Source organism: Heterodontus francisci, chromosome 17, assembly GCF_036365525.1.
Source record: "Heterodontus francisci isolate sHetFra1 chromosome 17, sHetFra1.hap1, whole genome shotgun sequence".
Lineage (NCBI taxonomy): Eukaryota > Metazoa > Chordata > Chondrichthyes > Heterodontiformes > Heterodontidae > Heterodontus > Heterodontus francisci.
The window spans coordinates 68,465,947-68,482,125 of NC_090387.1; the positions used below are offsets into that span (position 1 = coordinate 68,465,947).

At 44.9% G+C, this 16,179-nt stretch overlaps 1 protein-coding gene across 2 annotated transcripts in view; it reads right to left on the minus strand.

Annotated features, from left to right (window-relative positions):
- cetp (cholesteryl ester transfer protein, plasma) overlaps positions 1-16,179 on the minus strand; it is a 48,431-nt gene continuing 32,252 nt past the window's right edge. For both annotated transcript variants that reach the window (XM_068049599.1, XM_068049598.1), the window contains exons 10-16: positions 11,845-11,895; positions 10,978-11,145; positions 6,556-6,623; positions 6,420-6,462; positions 5,041-5,110; positions 2,998-3,083; positions 1-2,906 (exon numbers count right to left, since the gene is read on the minus strand). In XM_068049599.1, coding sequence (XP_067905700.1) covers positions 2,817-2,906; positions 2,998-3,083; positions 5,041-5,110; positions 6,420-6,462; positions 6,556-6,623; positions 10,978-11,145; positions 11,845-11,895 — 576 coding nt within the window. In that variant the 3' untranslated portion in view covers positions 1-2,816. The remainder of the gene's footprint in view (positions 2,907-2,997; positions 3,084-5,040; positions 5,111-6,419; positions 6,463-6,555; positions 6,624-10,977; positions 11,146-11,844; positions 11,896-16,179) is intronic.

Sequence of the window (16,179 nt, forward strand, 5' to 3'; positions counted from 1 at the left end):
TTTAGTTCAACTTCAAACAATGCAATATATTTAGGAAGCTACATGATTACTCACAGTATTGTGACATACAGACAAAATCACAAGATAATATTAGACGACATAGGTCATCGGTTCACCTTAGCTCATTCAACAACAGCTTGCATTTGTATAGCCTTTAACATAAAAAACATCCCAAGGCACTTCACAGAGCCATTATCAGACAAAAATGTAGGTCAAGCTAAAGAAGTAGATATGAGGATGGCTGACCAAAAACTTGCACAAAGAAAAGGATTTTAAGGAGACTTGTAAAGGAGGAGAGGACTTGGAAAATTAGAGATGGTTCAGGAAGGGAATTCATGGGGCCTGGAAAGATGAAGGCACAGCCACCAATAGTGGGATGAAGGGCGCAGGAACCAGGGGGGGTGGGTGTAGGTGCAGGAGGTCAGTAATGGAGACGTTATTTTTGGGATGGGGTTTACTGTAGGGTTGGAGGAGGTTACGGAGATCAGGAGCAGCAGGGCCATAAAGGCCATACAACCAGATTGGTTCTAAGCTCCCCAATTGCAGCAGCCAATCAGTCTTTAAAGGATTCCAGGGATTTCACCTCCACTATTCTATCTGGGAGTCCATTCCTTGTATTAGTCACGCTGGGCTGGATTTTGGATTTTGTGCTGGAGACAGGGCTCCTGGTGTGAGCCAAAAAGACGGGGCGAACCCTGCCTCTGCCTTTCCATCCACGGAGCGATCCTCCGGTCTTCTTGTCTCAAAGTTTTAGGAGGCGGGATCCCCATCCCATTAAATACTTTAAAGGGACGGAGACCCCACCTCCAAGAGCTGCCAGTCAATCACAGGGCCAGCAGTTCAGCAATATCAGCAGTGTCACCGGGAGCAGTGGTCACTGCCGGTACTGAAGAGGCCTCGGACCCAGGCCCAACAATGGAACCCTGGACCAGAGGTAGGTGAGGTGGGGTCAGCAGGGCCAGTCTGGAAGGCACCCGGTGAGGGTGGGGAGTGGTTGTTCAATCCAGGGGGACGGGGATAAAGTTGTTCCCGGTGAGGGTCCGCCGAAATTGCCCACAAAGAAGGGACCCTCCCCCCCCCACCCAAGCCCACAGGGAGGGTGCCTAACGCCAAGATCCCTCTCCCCCAAGGGGGTAATTTCCCAGCGGCGGCAGGAAGAGGCCCTTACAAGGCCACTTAAGAGCCTCAATTTGCCTCTGGGTGGGAAGGCCACTATTGGCCTATCCCGCCCCGGGAAGATTGCTGTGTGACAGGGAGGTGACGGGCCCTCCGCCTGCCAACCTCCACAACTCTCCATAACTCCCCGCCTACAATCCTGCCTTGGGTGGGCCCATAATATCCCAGTGTGAAGTAATTCCTGATATCAGTACCAAATTTGTTTTCTAATAGTAAACTAATGACTGCTTTTCCTACTTTTGCAGTTTAATGTTCAGTAATTTTCCAATTTTACCTTTCACCATTGTGCATATCTCTGTAAGTTCACTTCTCAGACGTCTCTCCTCAATGACGATGAACCCAAATTCCTCCAGTTTTATCTCATAACCCACCCCTCTCTAGGCCGGGGATCATCATTGTGACTCTTTGCACTGTTTCCAGATCTTGAATGTCTCGCTTGTGTCTCATTGACCAGAAATAGATGCGGTACTCAAGGTGTGACCTGACCACAGCACTGTACAGTTTGGTCATAATATCCTCTGGCACATTACTGTTTTGATCGTATAGTTTAACATTCCATTGGCTTTGTTGTTAACTTGTCCAAGCAATGCAGAACAGTAAAGTATTGAGTCTACCAAGTCTCCTTTGGTCTTTATCAGTTTCATCCTTAACCATTCCATCAGCATTCAAGGAGTACATGTGTTGCCCATTTCCTTCTTCTCACATGCAGTATTTTACATTTGTCTGTATTAAATTTCATCTGCCATTGCTGCACCCACGGAATGTGTTAGGATTCATCCCCAACCTGTTCTGAGTTATCTAATGTCAACTACGACCATAGGTGGGTGCAGTGTGGGGGGGTCGGGGAGTGCAATATAATTCGACCATTTCCCGAGGCTAGGAGAAGAGGCGGGGGGGGGGAAGGAGGAAAGAGCAGGAAATCATTGAGAATGGTCCTCCTCCTATTGCTATGCAGTGTGTTTCTGCTGGAAATTGCATGGTTGACTGGAACAAACCTCTAGGCCTAAAGGGCCTCCTCAAACTCATTGACCAGGCAAACATATTAAAATGGCTACCTGCATGGTGCTTCTGACAGCAGAAGTCATCAGCCCCTTCAAAAGATGAAGGAGAAAACTGCTGTGACGTGGGGTCTGAAAAATTGACTAAAAAGTAGATATTCCATATGAGTTTTTTAAAAATCACTGAATTTCCCCCTTCTATATTTTGCCCAGAAAATTTGCCATCCATTCCCTACCCCACCGTTTCCCCAGAGTAAAACCTAAAATATTCTTCAGGGCTAAAAAGGTTGAAAATGGGTAATCTCATTAGTGGTAAGGAATGAGCATAAGAGAGCAAGAGTCAGCAGGAACCTGAGTGTAGTAGCATAGGAGAGGATTGACAAGATAGCATGGATTAGAACTGAAGGGATAAGGATAACATACAAAATTAAACACATTGAACTTTGCAGTCTGATATGGAGTAATTCAGTGCCTTCTATATCAAATTTGATTAAATGCCATTCACAGATATAGGTCAACATATGTCATAGTAATCGCAGTAAATCATTGATTGGGAAACTCAGTTAAGCATGGCTTCAAGTTAATGGGAGCCCTCATTTCATTGGCTCCAAATCCAACCAAACCTCACCATTTATTCTGGATTTAGGACCTTGTTATTGGCATGAGGTTTTGGAGGAAATTCTCCAGTAACTGGCGTGGAAAGCCAAAGTCTGTCGCAATGGATACATAACCCTGCAAGAGACAAGACCAGAGAGTTTCATCATCCTTTTGGTCACCCTGCCATCAAAATGCTTTACAAAAAGCATATGCAATCTTTCTCTACCTCATCTGTCTCGAGCAGAGGGTTGGTAATATTAAAATAGCTCAGTCCTTTTTTGTCAAGCATGGCTGTTATGTAAAATTCCACATCTAGTTAAAGAAGAAAAAAAATAGTTACATTCATTCACCTTCTTCACTCTGGCTTTAGCCAGGACACCACAGATAATCAACACTTACTGTATTCTGTTAGTTAACATTGAATATTTAGGTCATAGCTAAAACTGAAGGTAGATTAAGGGGGGAATTTTATGTTCTCCCATGGCAGGTTTGGAGGTGGGGAGGGCATATAATTGGGTGGGATGGTGACGGGAGGGGGGGAGCCCCGCAATATTCCTGCCTCTGCAAAAATTAAGTCCGGGGCAGGAAGGCCTGTGAATGGCCTTCCGCCCTCCTACCAATTTATGCCCTTAACTGGATAGTAAACCCACAATTAACGGCCTCATCCTGCCACTGCAATTAGCTCTGCAGTGGGTGGCCCTGTCGCCATACGGGCAGCACAACAGGAAAAACCATGCAGGCTGCTTGCCAGCTCTAGGGGAGTGGAGTGGGGTGGGGTGTGTCCTTAGTGCCCGAACAAAGGACTCGGCATCGGGAAGGAGGTGCCCACTGAGAGCCACCCCACTGCCCTTGCTGCCAACCCCCCCTACATCCCCCTGCCCCACGACCCCTACCCCGCGAGATCCCCCTTTCCCCTGACCTACCTGGGTGATCTGGGTCCTGCTCTGCTCCTGGGCCTTGGGTGGATGCTCCACCTGCAGCAGCCACTGCCTCTGTGGAGACGCTGCGCAGTGAAAGAGCAGCTGGCCTCTGATTGGTTGACTGCTCTCAGAAGGTGGGACTTCAATCACTGGGGTCCTTGATCCCGTAGAAGGCCCGCCACTGTCCAGTTAAGTGCCTAATTGGCACTTGATTTGGCTGACCTCCCACAGAAGGGGCGACACATAGAGGCTCCCATTGCCCAGATGAAATCTCGGCCCAAGACTACAAATACTCTCACAAACATAAATAGTGGTACCAACCTTGATATCATTGAGCAACAAAAAGCAGGCAGCAACACGGTCTCAATAAAGAAAAACATATTGTTGCCATGCTTGCACATGCTGTTGTGCACTAACGGACAAAACAGCTCATGGTAGGAAAGGCTGCTGCTGGCTGAATAGATGAATAATAGACCCACAGTTGAGGCTTCACATTTGATCTCTCCTGTTTCTAGGGATCATTCTGCTTACACCACAGAGCTGCTTATGGACCAGTGAGAAAAAACAATGTAGAAAGACTCCTCAGGGTGCTGTTTTCACTGGCTCAGCATTCAACACAGTGGATTTAGAAATCAAAAGGTGTGCTTGGGGGTCTGGGTTGGACAGAAAGGGAAGAATTCACTTGATGGTATTTACAGCCCAATAGGTAGTAGGCAATATAAATAAGGAATATCCCTGGATTGATGCCGTGTCTCTGCTGCGTTAGTAGTTCTCAATCAAGACAGCAATCCGAGTGCTCCTGTTGACATCAGAATTACTGTGCCAGAGATGGCAAAAAAAATTATTGGTATCCAGCATGCATGCTCATACATGAAGACTGGCACCTGTGGAACCTTGAGGAAATAAGAAGACAATAACAAGAATACAGAACTCATTTGCACATTAGGTACTTGTCAGCTAAAACCAGGATTTTGATTCTGATGTTCAAGTCAGAGTCAAGCCATCCTTAACCTGATATCAGTCTTGTATGACACAAAGCCTAATTTACGATGGCCGGTCACTATCTTTTTTTACATTAAAGAAATTGCATAGCGCATTCCACTTGGGACTATGAACTTGAGCTACTGTGTCATTGATCTGCCCTATTTGGAACCTGGCTAGTGTGTATGCATTCCAAGATGTACATTAACTAGCAAGATGTCTGTCTCATTGAAAGTAAGGAGAAATGTAAAACAGGGTGCCAACTCGCTATCCCCTGCTTTACACTGTATCCCACAAAGTCAAGATCTACCCTGTGCTTTATGTTTATCTGCTCAATCTCCCCCCCTCCCCACAACAGATATACTTACACGAGATTATCTTTTCCAATCCTCCTGCTGAGAAAAATGCCTCCACATAACATTTAGCTTTGCTCTCATCCTGAAATAACAAATTTTCCACAGTCTGAAACATTCCTGAATAACACTCCTTATTTAACACAAGGTGATCACATGAACGAACCACATTTACAGCTTGGGGGCACCTCTTAGTTTAACTTTTGACAAACTAAAATGAACACAGGAATATACTGAAGAATTGGTTTATTCTTCAAGTGTTCAGACGCAGAATGGTGGAGCATGTGTTATGGAAATACAATTGTTGGATTAGTGGAAATATGGAAGGGACCAGATCCCCACTCTTATCTTTGTGAAACCAGCTAGTTTAACCAGATGACACATCATTTTAGATCCACATTTTCATGTGCCTGCAATGAAGTTGGCTCCCCAAACATGGTGCCTGTTATACTATAGACCATAGGCAATGGACAGCAACCTGTGCATCTCCTTTCAGTTGCAATCCAACTTCTCAAGTGGGAAAGCATCAAATGGTTTAGACAGACTGGTCTGATTCAAGCCAAGGAGCCAACAAGTGGAATCATAGAATATTGCAGCACTAAAGGAGGTCATTCAGCCCATTGCACCTGTGCCAGCTCTCTGAAAAAACTATCCATCTAGTCCCATACCCCTGCTCTTTCCACAAACTTTTAAACTTCCCTTTTAAAAGCTACTACACCTCCCCCAGTGTTTCTGGTAGGACATTGCATAATAGCCTTTTATATAAAAACAATTCTCATAAACCCTCTCTTTATTCTTTTGCTGATTTCCTGGAATTCATTCTCAACAAACTGGCATTAATGGTAGACTAGCATTTATTGCCCATGCTTACTTGCCCTTCAGAAGATGTAGTGGGCCTACTTGAACCACTGCAGTTTGTGCGGTAGGAACGTTAATTTATACTCTTTACATCTTGACCAGTGGAAATAAGTTTCCCCTGGTTACCTTATCAAAGCACTTCAATTCTGAATTCCGAAAGGGCAGACAGCCACAATCAGCTTAGTTTTCCTCACATACATGAAACCCATGCCTGAAAGAATTAGGGAGAAGACACTTTTTTTTTGGCTGTTAATATTTAAAAAGCTACACTCCTCATCAGAAAGTGTTAGGCAGCAGCGGTTTTCCACACTTGCAAACAGAGTTGCATCAAAATAATGTGATACTTGTTACCACTGGGTCATCACGACAGAGTAAAACAGCTGTTTTTATGACTTCAAAATAACAGAAATAAAGGTTATTGAACATTGCTTATTTAAGATAGCATTTCTTTCAAGCTACAGTCAATATATGAAGCATCTAGAGCCTGCTGAAACAACTCAAGCTTTCCAAGATATAAAGATTCTGTGTGTACTAACCAAAGCGATCACAGGATTACTCCTTACAACTTTGAGGGCCCAGCTGTGGAGAGACGCACAGTTTGAAAGGTTAATTAATCTCAGGGATGACATGCACAATGTTCCAAATAACTTGTATAGCGACCGAGGCACTTACAGATTAGAAGAGGGTTGCAAGTGGATTTTCCTATCTGCATAAGATGCACGGACAATAGTTTCAGCATCCTAAAGATAAGAGGAAGAAGGTCTTAAGTAACACTCAATCAATTATGCCTTTAAATTGAAACATACAAGACAAATTTTAACTAGTATCAAACAAGAGATCTGAATTCACATCCTCCCTACTCGCACCAGACCCTGTACCATTGAGAACCAGTTAAGGCACCTGTGCTGAATGTTTCTAGGCTGACAGTAAGTGACTTTCTCCAACTACGCCTAAGAGCCACAGCATTAGTTCTTTGTGGGTTCCAGATTTTTACTGTGCTATTGCATGGATTCATTACTTGGATTCCAAAACACTGAAGGAAGAAACGCAGTGACATTGGCAGGCTCTCTACCACAGCAAGCTCAGTAAGGAATAGGTAGAGACCTGGGAGTAGGCCACAACCTACAGTAGATGCATGGACACTGAAATCAAAAGTGGCAGAAATAGAGAAGAGGGAGAAGATTAGTAAGTTGAAAGTACATCACACGCATGGGTGCAACTGTTAGACAAACTTCATATTCAAAGGGTTTGTGGTATCTGGTACCAGACTGTGGTACTTGATTAAATAATGGCCTGGATTTTGCTATAATAATAACCGTGAGGTTATCAGCGCTCATTGTTATGACAGCGTAAATCTGACAGCAACTTTTGTCTTCCACATATGCACAGTGAAACGTGCAAGCCCAGATGTTGCTGTCAGAGATACCCTGCTTCTCCACAGGGGCATCTTGCAGTCTTAACTAATAAATTCAGTACTGAAATCACTGCAATGGTGTGAACTTGGGATATTTCTCCACAAGTTCCACACTAAAAATGCCTGAAAGTTAAGGCTGTTGTTGTGAGGAGTGAGTGAGTTTTTAACAGCATGATAATAATTGATAATTACTGCTGAACAAATCTCTCTGGCCTTGAAAAATTAATTTTCCAATTGTGGAGTCTCATTCCCTCAGAAGAAAATTCATTTTGAAGATTTTAGAAACATAATTTAAATTTATATTTCCTGTTTTTTACTTCCTGGTTTAGACACTGCATGGCTCAGTGAGGATTCTTCAATCTGATTGGTTGAAGGGTCTCGTTGTTGCTTGCCCTGTTCACAGACGCTACAGATCCCCTATAGAAAGCGCTGCATTGAAACAGACAACAGATTAGTAGAAAGCTCCATTGATAAGCCCACAAAAAGTCTCCGGCCAACTGTACACAAGGTGAACCGTAAGCGCCATTCCTTCGCCACTGAGAGGAAAATCCAGGTCATAATGTTAAACAGCACTATCACGAGCTGAATAACTCACCAATTTATAATCATCCCTTGGAAAAACTTCAGTGAAATATGAATAAATGAATGGGTCAGATTGTTCTACAGAGGGTGTTGTTATCTTGTGGAGAATTGTTGTATCAATCTTGGTTGCCGCTACAGAACTAGGATGTTCAAACACTGACTCATTAAAAGCCTCATGAAAATAACATGTAAAAAATTAGTAGGAACAGAAATATAAAAAGGTTGAAATGCAGATCTGCAAAGTTCATATACAAACGCTCATCCTCGGGTGCTTTTTTCTTTAATTAACTTTGCCGTTTAGAATATCTACCCTATATTTTATGTAAATGTCCCACCATATTTGAACCCTGTGGTCAGGAGCATGAAGTAGAATAACATTACATAATTGAAAATGTAAGGTCATGGGACAAGGAAACTAACACACACATTCTCAGCACCAATTGTTGTGTGGAAGAGGGGACTGCTTTCACTGTAAAGTGTGCCTCCATAGAATTAAGTTGAAAATAAATAGCTGTGGTAACTTTTCACAAATGGTGGGGAGGATTGGTGACTTTCTTGGCTCCAGACGTTGATCTGAAGGAAACTCTCTGGATTGGCATCAAGAATGGAACACGTTAGAACAGCAAGACCCCCAACAAAGATGAGTGAACCTCCAGCTTTGTCACCGACTGCTGGAGTCAGGTTATTGCAGAGGCGGAAAAATGTAAACTTGCTCTGCAGATAAACACAACAGGATGTTCATTATTTGACATGGCAAGGGGATAGGAAATAGGTGGTTAACTGTGGGCACCACATAAAGTACTAAGGTTATGTAGTTTCACTTCTCCCAGAAAAGAACAAAGAATATAGGTGGGCAGGTGTCATCAGTGGGATGGTGTCATGAGCAAGGCTTTGGCCTGCAAATGCAGAGTGTGGTTAATGAAGGTTCCACAAGTGAATATGTAGTAATTTCCTCCATTCAAATATTTATGCTGTACGTTCAGACTCTATAGTACAGTTTCAATTTAAGTAGCTCAGTGGAATCAAAGCACATAGAAACATAGAAAATAGGAGAAGGAGTAGGCCGTTTAGCCCCTTGGGCCTGCTCCGCCATTCAAAAAAGATATGGTTGATCGTCTAATTTAGTACCCTGTTCCCGCTTTCTCCCCATTTCTCTTGATCCCTTTGGCATTAAGAAATATACCTATCTCCTTCTTGAACATATTTAATGACTTGGCCTCCACTACCTTCTGCAGTAAGAGAATTCCACAGGTTCACCACCCCGAGTGTAGAAATTTCTCCTCATCTCTTTTCTAAATGGCATACCCTCTATCCTGAGACTGTGACCCCTGGTTCTGGACTCCCCAGCCATCGGGAACACCCTCCCTGCATCTAGCCTGTCTGGTCCTGTTAGAATTTTATAGATTTCTATGAGATCCCCTCTCATTCTTCTAAACTCTCGTGAATATAGGCCCTAGTCAACCCAATCTCTCCTCATACGTCAATCCTGCCATCCCACATTCAGACTGCATGTTTTTCTGAAGATTTGAACTGAATTGCTCAACCGCATTCATTATCTCCAAAGTGACAGCACAATCATAGATTGCTTCAGCACAGAAACAAGACATTCAGCCCATCTAGTCCACACTATTTTTCATCCACCTAAGCCAACTAGTGTGATCCCACCCTCCTACTCATTCCCCATACCTTTAGCATTCCTTTGTTAAAGAAACTATCTAGTTATTTTTGAAAAGTGTAATTTATGGACTCTGCTTCAATGATGGTTTGTCACAGAGAGTTACACATTCTTATCTGCGTAAAGGAATCTTTTGTAACTTTCTCTAACCTATTTTTGTAATAATTTAATATTTGGGCCCTCTTGTTATTGTCTCACTGACCAATGGAAACAATCTATCTCCATTTATCTCATCGCAATTTTGAAGGTCTTTATTAGATCACACCTTAAACACTGAAGCCCATTCCCCACTAACTTTTTTTTTTAGATTTAGATTTAGAGATACAGCACTGAAACAGGCCCTTCGGCCCACCGAGTCTGTGCCGACCATTAACCACCCATTTATACTAATCCTACACTAATCCCCTATTCCTACCACATCCTCACCTGTCCCTATATTCCCCTACCACCTACCTAGACTAGGGGCAATTTATAATGGCCAATTTACCTATCAACCTGCAAGTCTTTTGGCTGTGGGAGGAAACCGGAGCACCCGGAAGAAACCCACGCAGACACAGGGAAAACTTGCAAACTCCACACAGGCAGTACCCAGAATTGAACCCGGGTCACTGGAGCTGTGAGGCTGCGGTGCTAACCACTGTGCCACTGTGCCGCCCCTTTTTGAAGAGACCCCCCCCCACCCCGCCACAAGCTACTTTCCCCTCCCCATCCCCCTTTTGTGTTTCTCCTGCTTCTTTCTGAATTCAATTATGTAAATAAAATGAAAAAAATTGCCCATCCCAAGAGGTCATGGAGAGCTGCTCATCCTCGCCCCATTCCCTCATCATCCAATGAAAAAGCTTTAACTTCCCAAGTATTTCCTCATACGTGCAACTGCTGAACCTTCCTAAAATCCTGGTGAAGATTACAGTGCATCTCTTCCCATTGCTTTCATATTCTTTTTATAATGGAGGGCCCAAAACTGTACATAGTTTCACTGAGGCCTAAGACATTTGTATTAAATGCATCGAGATACAAAACCACATTTCCTACTTCCTTTCCAAGATACCGTTAAGAAAGAATTGCACTTATGTAGCATCTTTCACAATCTCAGGATGTCCCAAAGTGCTTTACAGCCAATGAAGTACTTTTGATTTGTCATCATCATTGTAATGTAGGAATGGCGTTTTGATCTGAACATCAAGGTCTCTCTACTTTCCTGCCCTATTTAAATCTTAAGGCATTTTTCCGACCCCCAGTCTTACTTCCAAAAATTATTCATTCACATTTTTCTGGATTGAACTGCATCTGCCTTGTCTACCATGCTAACATATCTTTGTTTTCCTGCAGTCTTTCCCCCCCACATTCCTCTTCACAGTTTGTCATCCCTCCCAATTTGTTGCACTAATAATGTTGTTTCTGGACTAGCCCCAAAACTACTAACCATTTCCAAATAGAGTGCTGTGTATGAGTCTTCACTGCCGGATAACACACCAACTTCCACAGATACAGATGATTGCAAAACGGTGCCTACACGCTTGAAGAGAATGACAGGTGGTCTAAGAGGCCCAAGTTTGATCATCAGGTCACTCATAGGAACGGTAGGGATCATCTGTAAAATAGCATCAAAAACATTTTGACAGCAGAGGCAAGAGTGACAGTCTTGATCTTCTTCTGCACTGAACAAATCAGTTGAGTTCACAGAGGCTGTACCAAAAAAATGGTATTTGCAACAATGTATTGTGCTGGTTGCACACACACAGACAAATATGCAAGTTTATGCAAGGGTAGACACACACAAATCGAAAACATGGGTGTAATTTGCATCATCGCCGCGTGGGGATAAACGGGTCGAACAGATCGCCCGTCTAATTTTCATTGCATCGATTAAAATAGGATGAAGATCAGGGTGTGATCCTCAGCACCACATTACCACCCAGACAGTGAAGGTGAAAATCGTCCCTCATCAACCCACTTGCACTGATAATATATCAGAAGCAGTAAAGAGGTCTGTACCCAGGCTCCAGTTCAGCTGACGAACTGAAGCAAATGAAAGGGAATTTAGTAATAACTTGAAACTTACAAAGGGGTCATCAACCTTTCATTAAGACTGTGAACAATTTTCTTTCTTGTTTTCTTTATAAATGTACAATGTGATGATGAAGACACATCATCATGTCAGTGACACATGAGGTCACCATGTGGAAATGGACAGGTAGCTCCTCTGACTGCTTCCTCCTGAAAAAGTGTTAGCAAATGTTTTATCCACAAATAGGCTACACACTTATTAAATAATGAAATGAAGACATACCTGCTGTAAAATGTTTGGCTGGTTTTTAGATCCTCCATCTTCAAATAGTTTCTGAAATGGCAAATTAAACAATTTTAGTGTTTATGCTTTCTCCTGTCTCAGGCCTTCCCTTAACTCTCCTCTCCTGGAGAAAGCGCCTCTTGATGGGGCACTTTCACAAGCACTGGGGACTCTCCAATATCTCACCCAAGTGACCACTCGTCACCTTCACAGTGAGAGCCATCATGCCATTTGGCCATGGGGACCATCATAATGGAACCAGGTACAGCCCTCACAAAGGCTTTCCAGGACAACAATCAGGATTGGGGATCCTGCCGACTTCTCCCCTCCGACTAAAGACACTAAAGCAAATTTGTAGCCTGCTGCCACAGCTCTGATGGAAATTAGGGCTCGGCCATTCGGGGTGATGTCGGGTAGCACTTCTTCACCCAAAGGGTAGTGGAAATATAGAACTTTCTCTCCCAAAAAGCTGTTGAGGCTCGGTCAATTGAAAAATTCAACACTGATATTGATAGATTTTTGTTAGGTAAGGGTACGAAGGGTTATGGAACCAAGGATGGTAGTTGGAGTTCCGATGAGTTTTTAAAAAATTCATTCATGGGATGTGGGCGTCGCTGGCCAGGCCAGCATTTATTACCCATCCCTAATTGCCCTTGAGAAGGTGGTGGTGAGCTGCCTTCTTGAACCACTGCAGTCCATTTGGGGTAGGTATACCCACATTGCTGTTAGGAAGGGAGTTCCAGGATTTTGACCCAGCGACAGTGAAGGAACAATGATATAGTTCCAAGTCAGGATGGTGTGTGACTTGGAGGGGAACTTGCAGGTGGTGGTGTTTCCATGCATTTGCTGCCCTTCTCCTTCTAGTTGGTAGAGGTCCCGGGTTTGGAAGGTGCTAAGGAGCCTTGGTGCATCGCTGCAGTGCATCATGCAGATGGAACACACTGCTGCCACTGAGCGTCGGTGGTGCAGGGAGTGAATGTTTGTAGATGGGGTGCCAATCAAGCGGGCTGCTTTGTCCTGGATGGTGTCGAGCTTTTTGAGTGTTGTTGGAGCTGCACCCATCCAGGCAAATGGAGAGTATTCCATCACACTCCTGACTTGTGCCTTGTAGATGGTGAACAGGCTTTGGGGAGTCAGGAGGTGAGTTACTCGCCTCAGGATTCCTAGCCTCTGACCTGCTCTTGTAGCCACGGTATTTATATGGCAACTCCAGTTCAGTTTCTGGTCAATAGTAGCCCCCTAGGATGTTGATAGTGGAGGATTCAGCGATGGTAATGCCGTTGAATGTCATGGGGAGATGGTTAGATTCTCTCTTGGTGGAGATGGTCATTGCCTGGCACTTGTGTGGCGCGAATGTTTCTTGCCACTTATCAGCCCAAGCCTGGATATTGTCCAGGTCTTGCTGCATTTCTACACAGACTGCTTCAGTATCTGAGGAGTCACGAATGGTGCTGAACATTGTGCAATTATCAGCGAACATCCCCACTTCTGACCTGATGTTTGAAGGAAGGTCATTGATGAAGCAGCTGAAGATGGTTGGGCCTAGGACACTACCCTGAGGAACTCCTGCAGTGATGTCCTGGCGCTCAGATGATTGGCCTCTAACAACCACAACCATCTTCCTTTGCACTAGGTATGAGTCCAGCCAGCAGAGCGTTTTCCCCCTGATTCCCATTGACCTCAGTTTTACTAGGGCTCCTTGATGCTATTATCGGTCAAATGTTGCCTTGATGTCAAGGGCAGTCACTCTCACACCTCTTGAGTTCAGCTCTTTTGTCCATGTTTGAACCAAGGCTGCAATGAGGTCAGGAGCTGAGTGGCCCTGGCGGAACACAAACTGAGCGTCACAGAGCAGGTTATTGCTAAGCATGTGCTGCTTGATGGCACTGTTGATGACACCTTCCATCACTTTACTGATGATTGAGAGTAGGCTAATGGGGCGGTAGTTGGCCGGGTTGGACTTGTCCTGCTTTTTGTGTACAGGACATACCTGGGCAATTTTCCACATTGTCGGTAGATGCCAGTGTTGCAGCTGTACTGGAACAGCTTGGCTAGGGGTGCGGCAAGTTCTGGAGCACAGGTCTTCAGTACTATTGCCGGAATATTGTCAGGGCCCTAGCTTTTGCAGTATCCAGTGCCTTCAGTCATTTCTTGATATCACGTAGAGTGAATCGAATTGGCTGAAGTCTGGCATCTGTAATGCTGGGGACTTCAGGAGGAGGCCGAGATGGATCATCAACTCAGCACTTCTGACTGAAGATTGTTGCAAATGCTTCAGCCTTATCTTTTGCACTGATGTGCTGGGCTCCCCCATCATTGAGGATGGGGATATTTGTGGAGCCACCTCCTCCAGTTAATTGTTTAATTGTCCACCACCATTCACAGCTGGATGTGGCAGGACTGCAGAGCTTAGATCTGATCCGTTGGTTATGGGATCACTTAGCTCTGTCTATCGCATGCTGCTTATGCAGTTTGGCACGCAGATAGTCCTGTGTTGTAGCTTCACCAGGTTGACACCTCATTTTGAGGTATGCCTGGTGCTGCTCCTGGCATGCCCTCCTGCACTCTTCATTAAACCAGGGTTGGTCTCCTGGCTTGAAGGTAATGGTAGAGTGGGGGATATGCCAGGCCATGAGGTTGCAGATTGTGGTTGAGTACAATTCTGCTGCTGCTGATGGCCCACAGCGCCTCATGGATGCCCAGTTTTGCATTGCTAGATCTGTTCGAAATCTATCCCATTTAGCACGGTGATAGTGCCACACAACACGATGGACGGTATCCTCAATGTGAAGGCGGGACTTCGTCTCCACAATGACTGTGCGGTGGTCACTCTCCTACCAATACTGCCATGGACAGATGCATCTGCGGCAGGCAGATTGGTGAGGATGAGGTCAAGTACGTTTTCCCCTCTTGTTCGTTCCCTCGCCACCTGCTGCATACCCAGTCTAGCAGATATGTCTTTTAGGATTCGGCCAGCTCGGTCAGTAGTGGTGCTACCAAGCCAATCTTGGTGATGGACATTGAAATCCCCCACCCAGAGTACATTTTGTGCCCTTGCCACCCTCAGTGCTTCCTACAAGTGGTGTTCAACATGGAGGAGTACTGATTCATCAGCTGAGGGAGGGCGGTACGTGGTAATCAGCAGGAGGTTTCCTTGCCCATATTTGACCTGATGCCATGAGACTTCATGGGGCCCAGAGTCGATGTTGAGGACTCCCAGGGCAACTCCCTCCCGACTGGATACCACTGTGCCGCCACCTCTGCTAGGTCTGTCCTGCCGGTGGGACAGGACATACCCGGGGATGGTGATGGCAGTGTCTGGGACATTGTCTGTAAGGTATGATTCCGTGAGTATGACTATGTCAGGCTGTTGCTTGACTAGTCTGTGGGACAGCTCTCCCAACTTTGGCACAAGCCCCCAGATGTTAGTAAGGAGGACTTTGCAGGGTCGACAGGGCTGGGTTTGCCGTTGTCGTTTCCGGTGCCTAGGTCGATGCCGGGTGGTCCGTCCGGTTTCATTCTTTTTTATTGACCGTAGCGGTTAGGTACAACTGAGTGGCTTGCTAGGCCATTTCAGAGGGCATTTAAGAGTCAACCACATTGCTGTGGGTCTGGTGTCACATGTAGGCCAGACCAGGTAAGGACAGCAGATTTCCTTCCCTAAAGGACATTAGTGAACCAGATGGGTTTTTATAACAATCGACAATGGTTTCATGGCCATCATTAGACTAGCTTTTAATATCAGATTTATTAATTGAATTCAAATTTCAACTTCTGGTGTGGTGGGATTTGAACCCATGTCACCAGAGCAATACCCTGGGTCGTGAGATTATGCATTTGGTACAGATTACAGATCTGACTTGGGACCCCCCTAATCTGCATGTTTCAGTGCTATTCAAAGTGGTGTGTTTATACTAAAGGAACTGATTTTCAGTGCTGTAAAATAAAGGGAGGAGTTTTTCCAGGCTGGAGGAGATGGGTGTTGGTAGGGCCGGGAAAATTGCAAAAAATATCGTCAGGCTAATGACCCGACATGCTCCCGCCTCCTTTCCCAGTAGCAGGTCAGCAGTGAAGTCAGAAACTCCTGCGGTTGAGGCAAGAAGCCAATTAAAGTTTTTAAGCAGGCAATTAAGAGCGATTTTGCACATAGATTCCTGCTTTCCCAGTCCCATGCTTTATCTCCAACCTAGCAGTTTGGAGAAGGCAAAAGCACACAGGGAGCGTCTTCCTCAGTATAACTGACAAGCTGATCAGTTACACTGAAGAGCTCCCGCCATGGCCAGGAGAGAGACAGCTCTGCAAAGCATGCCTTCTCTCAGAGAGTGCTATCGCTGT